This window comes from Pimephales promelas, chromosome 1 (genome assembly GCF_988280905.1).
Source record: "Pimephales promelas chromosome 1, fPimPro1.hap1.1, whole genome shotgun sequence".
NCBI classification, from domain to species: domain Eukaryota; kingdom Metazoa; phylum Chordata; class Actinopteri; order Cypriniformes; family Leuciscidae; genus Pimephales; species Pimephales promelas.
In genome coordinates, this window is record NC_142769.1 from 46,487,857 (window position 1) to 46,498,968 (window position 11,112).

Sequence of the window (11,112 nt, forward strand, 5' to 3'; positions counted from 1 at the left end):
TTTACTGCTGGAGCGCGTGCAGTTATAGTCTATAAGCCGCCGCCTCATCCCATCACCTTCCTCATCATCTCCCTTAAGTTATTATTATTCATCATTATAATAATTATTATTTAACATAACTTTCTCATTTGGTATTTCCCCCCAGTAGCCTGGCATAATCTTCCTATTTTCTAATTAAGCTATTTTTATGTTGTTGTTGTTGTTTTTTTTTTTTTTTGGTAGCTAACCTTAGGCTTTCAGTTTTTTTAAAAATTGTACCTTATTATAAATGAGAAAATTCGCAAATGTCGCCTATTTAAATTTCCCATAATTTTTAGACAAAATGTGTCTCATTCATAGGCGCGCTAAATGAAGTGCAGTCATTAAGTTGTTTTAAAACGGACAGATGATGTCAGAATCTTGAAGGGTATGAACTTTTTTGCATATAAGGCTACAAGTGTATGTATATAGCTAGCCTATAAAACGTCAGGAAATTTCATCTTGACACATATTGATAAAACTCGGTTGTCCAAATTACTAGAGCTGCTGCTTTTAGCATTAAGAGAAACGCAAAAGAGGGAGAAAGAAAAAGAGACGGTGTTCCGCACCATTGAAATGCAAATGTCAGAACAAGGGGAGATTGTATTTTTGTGTGAGTGTGTGTGTGTCTTTGGATAGGAGGGGAGGGGGGTCCGCAGAGTGGACAAGTTTGAGAAAGAGGGGACTTGTTGAGGAAAAACAGCCACACACGCACTCGCCAGTTCACACAGCAACAGCGGACGACGTCACGGTCTGCTTCAGCAGTCCACGCGAATTTGAAGTTTTGTTTTTTTTCTTTTTACTTACTTTTTAACAGATGTCGTCGCTGTCTTAACGCGTCCTGCCAGGTGGATTATTGGCGAACAAGGGGTTCGTAATTTATTTATTCACAACATAACTTGCAAAGTTGTTTGATGCCCGTAATTCTCACCGTCTGCTCGTGAATCATGTCACGCCGGAAACAGAAACGGCCCCAACAGCTTGTTAACTCAGACCCCGGGGGCACGCGCTTGATACTGCAAGGTGAGGAAATCATTCATTTGTTAATTATTTGTTACCCTTGATCAAGTAATTGTTATGCTTTAAGGTTTAAAAACGATAGGTTAATAAAACGTTGTTTGCAGTTTACATAGAGCACCTGTTACCCAACTAGTATTTTATATCTAATTATTTCTTTATTGCTTAAATTGGGCACTTTTATCACCTGAAGTGTTAGGATACATGTTGAAATGCACTAGAGCGTTTGGCCCTTTACTCAGTGAGCCATTGTTTGAGAGCTGCAACACATAGCTCAAATTTCTACCATGACTGAACTTTTAAAAAAATAAGTAGTTTACTGACATTTCCCGCTACAAAATGTCTGCCAAATGTTTTGTATTAAAAGAAGGCTCTTATAGACATAGCCAGAGCAGGGTTGGTCTAAAGGTGTTCAGCCCTATGGGCAATCATTATGTTGACATGAATCACTCAGGGGCCATAACTGCGTTAGCTTTTCAGTAATGTCAATCCACCAAGAGACTTGCAGCCTAGTCAGTTTGATTGCTGGGGGTCTTTTATGCATCTAGAGCAGTCTTTTATTCAGTGTGAATAAGGTGCAGGCAAGGGGGAGGGGATGAAGGGGGTGTTTGGGTAAAGATTAATCTCTTCTCACTCTATTCTGTCCTCTTCTCCCTTATTCTCTCTCTCATGTTTCCATGTGCTCCTCTTTTCTGCTTCCACTGTGTTCCCCCCCTTCCCACTCCCTTGCCTCTATTCACTTTGTACCTCTGCTCAGTTGGGGGTTCCACTGTTAGAATACAGAGAGGAGAAAGAATGCACTGTTGCATGCATGCATGCATGGAAGGAAAAAAGTTAGCTTAGGAATCTTAGAGATACAGCACTTTCGTGATTTGATTTCTATAGCTTTTGGCAAGATGTTGTGAGGGAATTTCTCAGGGTTTTAAAATGTTTTGGCATTTCAGTAGATTTGATTCCACAGGTCTGTGTACAGTCATTTAGTATATCCGTGTGCCACAGAGAGTGAAAATAGTTTGTCTGTCAGTCAACCCACTATTTTCCCAACCCCCTCCTTCTGGTTCTTTTTCTCCGCTCAAGATTCTAAAAGAATTTGACCTTAGAGCTCATGAGGTTAGGTCATCTAGCCAATCAGAGCACATGGACAGTGCCCAAAACCCTTTCTATGCCATAACCTCTGACCCTGTGTAGGGTCAGGGGGGAAGGGTGAATAGAGAGATGAAAGATGTAGTTGATGGACAGAGGGTTGGGTTAAGAGGGGTTGTGGGTTGTTGGGGTGATATCTATTGTCTTTTTAAAAAGCGTTGCAATAGCTGCAAGGTGGCTGGTGAGTTGTGGCAATAGTGAGGACAGAAGATGTGAGTGTGGTATATGAATGCTGTGATTTAAGGGTGAAAGATCATTAAGAATGCGAAATGACGAGTGGAGTGGTATTCAGCGTTTTGTGAAAGAAAACTGTTGACAAAGGAGTTGGCCTATATTATGAAGGCTTTCTCATAACTTACTATTATAGAACTCAATTGTAATTTCTATAGAAGCTAAATAGAGCAACAAGGGTATAGCAACATAATTATTGTCTGAAAACTTATTCCTTATTTTCTCTATTTTCCAGATGACCAGCTGAAATCTCCATCCACCTCTCTTGCCTCTGAAGCTACCTCATCATCTTCCTCTTCCTCGCCTACATCCCTTCAGGACTGTCAGCCTCCTTTGGCCCCAAGACCGTCTCCTGGTGGCATTCATGCTCCCTCGCTCCCCAACGAGAGCTCATCTCCTCCCCACTGGCCAAATCACATTTCCTCATATTCCACATCACTGCCTAATGCACACTCATCCCTCTCTCCAGACTTCCCACACCCTTCTCTGTCCTCCCAGACCCACTCTCCTCCTCCTGGCCAGCAGAAATCCATTCATATGTCGTCTCATCAGCCTCTGCCCACTGTGACGTCCCCACCAATGGGTATTTCTGCAACCACCACTACCTCCTCTTCCTCCTCTCTATCCTCTTCATCATCGCTGGGTGCCCCACCGCATCAAGGAAGCCCTAGTCCCATCCACCAAACTCCTTCGTCGCCTTCAGAGCAACTCCAGGTGCCTCCGACCCTCGCTGTACTATTGGAGGAGCTTAGGGTCCTGCAGCAAAGACAGATTCACCAAATGCAGATTACTGAAGAGATCTGCAGACAGGTGCTGCGTCTAGGTGGTATGGTCAGTGCCCAAGATGCACCTCAGGGATCTGTAGAGACTCAACAGAGAGAGGCAGGCTCTAGCTCCCCACCTAATACTGTCTCTGGTGTCTCTTTAATTCCCCAAGCTCCTACATCCAAGCCCAACCTATCTCACACTAATGTAACCAGAGCTCCTTATTCCACAACTTCATCTTCAACATCTTCCTCATCCTTGTTCACCTCTTCAGCCTCTATGCACCCTCTCTCTCTAACTCTTGGACTTCCACCTCGTTACCTCAATGAAAAGTCTCCCAACACCTCAATCAGTCACGGAAATGGTGTGAATTTCCCAACTCCGCCCTTGCCCACGGTCAGCCTCTCCCAGGACCACCTATCTCTCAGTTCCACGGTTAGTACGTCAAATGGATCTTCAAGCTCCTCTTCAAGCCGCCAACAGCACGTCTGCCGTTTCTGTGGGAAGGTTCTGAGCAGTGACTCTTCCCTACAAATCCATCTGAGATCCCACACCGGCGAGCGCCCGTACCAGTGTCCAGTCTGCCTCAGTCGCTTCACTACCCGCGGCAACCTCAAAGCCCACTTCCTTCGTCACCGTGAACAAAATCCCGAGCTGTCACTTTCACTCTTGCCACCTGCTCTGTCTGAGCAAAGCCAATCAGGATCTGGCTCAGGGACATCACAGAGGCGCAGAAAACGTCGAGCTGAGGAAGAGGAGCCGTTCGGAGTTAAGGGTAGTATAGGTGTGCCAGACAGTTTAGCCTTGGGTTTCCTTTCTGGGTCATCTCATCCATCTCCCTCCTCCCTACCATTGCCACCCAGTGTTGATCTGGCCCTGCTTTCCACCGCCCACTCTTTGTTACAGCTAAACCGTGCCTCGGCTGCAGCCGCAGCCTCCGTTTCCACTAGTGTGCAGTCGTCATCCTCATCCATCACCTCCTCTGCCATGAACAGTCAATTCAAAGGTGCGAAGCAGCAGAGGTTTGATGAGAATACACCACCACACTCCACCTTACATCCTGGTTCTCCATATTCCCAGCTGGCACATCTTCCGAAGATACTCTTCCCATCAGGTCCATCTGCCCACCATCCTAGCCTTGCCCTTCTTCGCCCACCTCACCTTTCCTCCCCTCACCTCCCACTTACCTTCCCTTTCTCCTCTTACCCCAAACCCCAAAACTCCTCTTCTCCATCCTCCTCTCCATCATCATCCTCGGTCACCTCAGACACCTCCAAGCTGCAGAGATTGGCGCAGAAGTTAGAGAAGCAGCCTCTCCCAAAAAGCACCAATGATGGCCAGGTGAACAGCAATACTCAGGCTAATGACATATCCACAACTAATGCTATCTCAGCTTACAGGAGGGAGATGATGGCGGCCTTAGGGCTCAACCCCAGCAGTGAGCCGACTAGCCAAGAGCTACAAGGGTCAACTGCCTCCTCTTTGGTCCCTAATCAGTGTGGGGTGTGCCTCCGTGTCCTCAGCTGCCCAAGGGCGTTACGTCTCCACCAGGCCACCCACTTGGGCGAACGTCCATTCCCCTGCAAACTCTGTGGCCGCTCCTTCTCCACAAAGGGAAGTCTAAGGGCTCATCTAGCCACTCACAGAGCACGTCCGGCCAATGCACGTGGCCAGAACTCTTGCCCACTCTGTCAGCGCAAGTTTACCAATGCCGTGGTACTGCAGCATCACATTCGCATGCATCTGGGAGGCCAATTACCTCCAGAAGGTAACGGGGACTTGCAGTCAGAGGAAGATTCTGGTCAAATGGTTTCCTTACCCACAACCCTTCAGTCTCTTCCTCTCAATATGAGCATGTCTTCCTCAGCCAGCTTACTGGAGTCTAGTGCTAGCCTAAGAGATGCTACATCAGGCGATGTAGACCAGATCACGGAGTCAGATCAAGATCCCTATGACAACACACCTGAGACTAGTCCAACCCTCACCCTGGAGAAGCAGGACCCGGATAATTCCATTGCCTCAGATGAGAAACAATATGGCGCGGTACATCACAGCAAGTCTCAAGTTGTCAATGGCTCTGCAGAAGAGGATGAAGACACACCTTTATCCCTCTGTACCAGGACCAACTCCCAAGACACCGTGTTTGATAAAAAAAGGCACAGTGGGGCTTCACTTCACACGGTGATCAGTGGACCAAAACCTAGTTTAAGCTCTGAAGCTCTCGATCTGTCACCTACCCTGACTCCACCCTCGAGCCCAGGGTTGTCCACGGAGTTAAAATCAGACCAAAGCAGCGAGCAGACAACACTTCATGTGAATGGAATAGACCATGTTCTTGAGCCCAATGATGGTGACTCTCAGCCAGCCACAGAGAATGCTTCTTTGCACTCTAAAACGCCTGACAAAGCCGTAGTGCAGAAGCTGAAAGCTGAGGATGCGCTAGAATCCAAAATGGACGAGTCTGCAGAAGAGGATCAAAGGAAAGATAGAGAAAAGACTGAAATTACATCACCAGAGACCCCTGTGGCCCATCCACTACCGCAGCGTTCTGAGAAACCTTACAGCTGCGCAGAGTGTGGAAAAGAGTATGCCAGCCGCAGTGGATTGAAGGTACAGAATTAATGTGTACAGTATTTTTGTTAGATAACATTTTATCTAGAGCCCGCAGTCTTGTAGTCGAGACCACCTCACTCGAGTCCGAGTCGAGACCGAGACCAGAGAGAGTCGAGTCCGAGTCAAGACCGAGTCCATAGAGAGTCGAGTCCAAGTCGAGTCCGAGTCCATAGAGAGTCGAGTCCAAGTCGAGTCCGAGACCAGAGACGGTCGAGTCCGAGTCGAGACCGAGACCAGTGAGGGTCATTACCTAATTTACTTTTATTTACTTAGAGAAATCCTTTTTTTTATTTTACTGAATTTACTTAGAGTTTAAAAAATATGATCAGTTTAGGGTAAAAAGGCCACATAGTAGGTGGTGTTAAAAGTAATTTTATTACAATTTGTCATGCGCAATTGTGCACTAGAAAATCACCAATCACTGGGCGTGTCAATCAATTTAAAGAAATATTTTATTAACACATTAATAATCATGAAAAATATTTTGAATTGAACTCGAGTGGACTCGGGAATAAGTCAGAGTCCTAAAAAAAAATGTTCAAGTACGAGTCAATTCCGAGTCCAAATGCAGACTCGGGACCGAGACCGAGTCTCGAGTACTACAACACTGAGAGCCCGACCGATAAAGGATTTTGAAGGCCGATACCGATACAAATATTTTTGGGTTTTAAAATCCGATATTCCGATATATCGGCCGATAATATTGGTCTGGCTCTAATTTTATCCATCACTTCCTGTGATTGTTTGTGTGAGAAACAAGACTTCTAATTATTGTGTTTCAACAGGGGCATATGAAAATCCACAGCGGGAGTATGAATCAGTTGGCCAGTACTGCATCCTCACAGTCCTCTGAGGGAAAAGTTGTGGAGCGTACAGAGGAGTCGACCCATCGAAAACTGAGAGGAGAGGACGCTAAAAACTTGTCAGAGGAGAGTCCAGATAAACTGTCCTTACCCGAGCATCCGGTGTCTAGTACTGACAGAGATGACAGAACTGAAGACACTGCTTGAAAGAATGTGATTAGTTAGGTTTTAGCACTATTCTTGTTTACTGATTTCTATGACAACTTTTTGTTTTTCTTTCAATTTTGTGGTTAGGGGTAGTTTTTAATTGTTTGGTAATGTAGAATGGTAGTGAATCAGTACATATGTAATAGTAGTGCCTTTTCATGAAGACAATGAAATCATATTGATAAAGACTTGCGACTTCAAATATCAGGATGCACTGAAATTGGAAACAGTATTTGTGTGTAACAAATGACAAGCAAACTAATTATGTGTCTAAGTGCAATTTCAGAAATCAATTTGGAATTCCAGGATATACACAAATAAAAATAAAAAAACTTGAGGAAAAAAGGGACGTGAGATGTGTGATATGAGATGAGAGAGGATGTGAGATCATACCAAAACTGATCATCTGATGTGCAGCTGAATGTAAATATGCTTTTTGTTTTATGTACCCTGTTTGTATTTTCTTTCAAGCTGCTGTACTTTGTAGGTGTTTCTCTAAATAGCTGCACTATATCTGTAACTGCTGAAACTCTTCTTGACAAGGGAGGTTTATAACAATGATGGAATGGAAAAGCTGAGAGAGTCAGATTTACTTTCGTCCCAGTCAATGCCTGTTCTTCATCCTTCTTTATTTAGGTTTAAAAAAAAACAGCTAATCAGATCAGTTTTCACAATGCTGTAGATGAGCAAAAGCGGCTCAAAATTGCTAAAGATTATTGCATTATTTTCTGTTATCTTGAATGTTGAAACTTTGTTGGCCCTGTTGAACACTATCCAGCTTTGTTTTGTAAATTTCCTGAATGTAATGTGGTCCTAACTTGTCAAAAAGAGAAATAAAGTCAGAATGAATGTTACACGATTTGTTTTTACTTTAAAAAAATAATCTGTGCGTTATTTTAATTGCATTGAACACAAAGCGATCACTTGCATCCTGAGGCATCTTTTTGTTTTTGTTCCATAAGTTTCTATGTTCCTGAGCAATCCCCTCCCCCCCTTTTTAGTCTGCTTACTTTAATATGTTTAATTCCCCAGTTCGGTGGTGTGCATGTTGATGGCTGCCTGTGTGTGTGTTTGTTCACACACACGTATACTTGTGTAATGTGATTGAGTGTGCAGCTGTACAGACTTCACTCCCTCCCCTCAAACACCCTCACGCTCTCTGTGTCATGCTCTCTTTCATATGCTCGCTCTTTCATTTTCTCTTTCATTCTTTGCCTCTTTCACTCTCTTTCTACCCCCCCCCCCCCCTCCCTGTGTAATGCGGCTGACACACAGGAAGCTCTAATCCTCGCACAATGTCCCCCCTCATCCCCCCATGAGCGTCTCTGCGCGGGATGAAGGGGAGGTGGAGCCCGACCCGGCCAGCTGTCCCTAAAATGGCTCCTAATCCTGCCTCTGCCAGGCCCTCGAAACCATGACAACCTGTAACCAAGGAGAGAAATTTTGAGGTTGAGAGGGAGACGAACAATGAGCCAGAAACAAGGCATGTGGTAGAAGTTTGTCCACATGAATTCAGGAAGGGATAAAGACATGTCTCAATCAAAAATAAGGAAATCGTCCAGAGAAAATGCCAAATGTGCGATTATCTAGTGCCTTAAGAGGCAAAAAAGCAACTGAAGTGATGAATAATACTTCAATGAGCTGTTCAAAGATTGCTAATTTATTTAATGGATTAAAGGCAAATCTTTTTATTTAGACTCAATAGTGCAGGTGGTTCATAAGTTATCTTCACAATATTTCACAATATAGAAAATGATAGTACAACTAAATTCTGTATAGATACAGTATATATACAGTGTATATATATATATATATATATATATATATGGGCCAGTGACATGATGTGCATATTTTTGTGTCCAAGTGTCTATTTCCTTTTAAAATAATTTGATAAATTCATGACATACGTATATCACTTTAATGAATTAAACCTATTTAGTGTGAATTCCTTTTTAGTATTTAAATATTACTGTACATATTATTTTGTGTTTTGTTATTTTAAACCCCCCCAAATGTCCAACTGTCAAATGGCATCTCAATAATTTCAATTTAAAACTAAATACTATGGCATCATTTTAGGTTTGAAACCTTTCATATTTTATAAATATCAGTTTTTTAAAGCTGTTGAGATAACTGAAACACTTTTGTCCAGCAATTTGTACGTCAGGGTGGCACAACTGCTAACGTGGCTCTTTTAGTATGTATTGACGAGGTAATAATTACAGTAAAAATGATAATGCATCATACAGATGAGTGACATGATTTGTAGATCTCTCTCAAATTCTGGTAAAAACTGTTCATTTCAAGTATGGGTAGGTTGGCATGCTTTCCATGTCAGATTTCTCAGAAAAAAACATCCATCTCGCTCTTAAATACTTTCTATGGTTTTAAGATCAAATTAGTCACCAAAGCCAAAATTGGAACTATTTTAACAAAATAATGGTGCAAAAATGAGTACACCACAAGTAAAATTGCAATTAACAGGATTTCAACAGCAAATTAATCTAATCAATCAATCAATCATCATACAGACGGCCACAGGATAATTGACAATAAAGATTGGTATTCAAGAGAGAAAATCCACTCCCATAATGTTGACAAAATGGCACCAAGTGAAATGTTACATGAGACCGGAGATAGAAGATCATTTCTTTGCTCAAAAAAATATCAAGTTTATAAGAAAATTAGTAAAGCCAGACAGCAACATAGTGTCGGCCCAGATCTCACGTACCAGATGTGTCCCGGATCGGGGCTGACACTATGTTTCGGTCTGGGTTGCTATTACTGTTGCAAAAGTATCCAAAAATGATGGATTTGTGGGAAGCTCGCTGAGACGTCCAGGCCTTGTCAGACCTTGTCAAAAGTGTTTTGTGATGGCAGAAGTTGAAGAAAGTCTCCATGCAAGTTCAGCACAGTTGGCTAAATCATTAGAAAGTCAAACTGGCGTGAGTGTTTCCAGTGACACCATGCGATGTACACTGTGGAGGATTGCCATGCATGGCTGTCGTCCACCAAGGAAGCCACTGCCGCTAAAGCCCATGAACACAAAAAGCATCTAGAATTTGTCAGGGACTATTGGGACTCTATAATTTGGAGTTATGAGACAAAGATTAATCTGATGGGGTCAATGGTAAAGCATGGTGTTGGTGGTGGTAGTTTTCTTGTGGGGAAGATGAGAAGATGCTACTGGCTCCTCTTTCAACATGATAATGACCCAGAAATGATATCTAAGATCACTGTGGTTCGTTTCTGAATATACATTTAACAAAACTTTTGTTAAAAAAAATGCAGCAAATTGGTCTTATATTCACTGAGAAATGGATAAATATCTTAATTTTCGAATGGGTGTACTCATTTATAATTTGTAAAATTAATATAAATTAATATATACAATATATATAAACATAGGATGTATAGTGTATGCTGCACACTGGTGGCGGTTGAGGTGAGATCCCCTGATATGATTATGATATATATATGTGTATGTGTATGTCTTGCATGGAACCATAACATAGAAAGTTGTAAAGTGTTATAAAAGTAGGCTACTGAAGTGGAGGTGATGAAACAGCAACAATGGAAAAGTGTTTCCTTTGCAAATTCGTAAAAACAGATGTGGTGTAATGTCTAATTCTGACCACACGATGGCGACACATGTACAGGTGTGTGCCGTTAATAGTCCAAAACATCCGCTCTCAAAACAGTTACAACCAAGCACTCATTTTGAGAGTTATATAATCATTTTTAAAAGGTAGCTTATGGTATATGAGCAAATACAACATTCAGAAACCAAAATGCTTAAAATTGGCTATAAAATCATTTTATATTTATTCAGTCATTCATCCATCCATCCATCCATTTCTCAGGGTATTTTTTTAATTCAGTTTCTGTAAATAAGTGTTTTTTTTAGTGTTATTTTTATAGGCTACTATGGTATTTATCAATATTTTAAATTGGCTTATACATATAGGCCTAAATAATATTTCATATGTAGGCTATAGCTAGCCTAGCCTACCGTATAACATACAGCTTATTTATTCCATTAGCCAAAGCGACATTTCTATTAACATTTTATTGCATTAGGCTAACTTACTCATATTTCACATAGGGTACCAAAAACTATTTTAACACTTTAAGTAAACCACAACAACTCTACTATATTCAGATAGCTTACCTTAATGTCTCCACCACAGAATACATCGATCGAGATGTGTTTATATGGTATTTATCAAATGTTTCCCCATTCATCATAATGGTTCAGTAGTTTATCGCGCTGTGTTCCATCCCTTTTCTCCTCCCCTCACGCATCAGTGTTTGA

The 11,112-nt window shown here is 42.2% G+C and overlaps 1 protein-coding gene and 1 long non-coding RNA gene across 2 annotated transcripts; one reads left to right on the forward strand and one right to left on the reverse strand.

Moving 5' to 3' along the window:
• The first annotated feature begins 495 nt into the window (after window positions 1–495).
• LOC120469447 (uncharacterized) lies at window positions 496–7,658 on the forward strand. Its single transcript, XM_039658438.2, has 3 exons — window positions 496–1,041; window positions 2,645–5,784; window positions 6,573–7,658. The coding sequence occupies exons 1-3, from the start codon at window positions 966–968 to the stop codon at window positions 6,795–6,797; spliced, it is 3,441 nt and encodes a 1,146-aa protein (XP_039514372.2). The 5' UTR covers window positions 496–965; the 3' UTR covers window positions 6,798–7,658.
• LOC120469451 (uncharacterized) lies at window positions 7,028–11,104 on the reverse strand. The gene is made up of 2 exons (XR_005620383.2): window positions 10,969–11,104; window positions 7,028–8,219 (listed from the first exon to the last, which is right to left on the reverse strand). It is a non-coding gene; the product is annotated as an uncharacterized LOC120469451 (long non-coding RNA).
• Window positions 11,105–11,112: the final 8 nt, after the last annotated feature.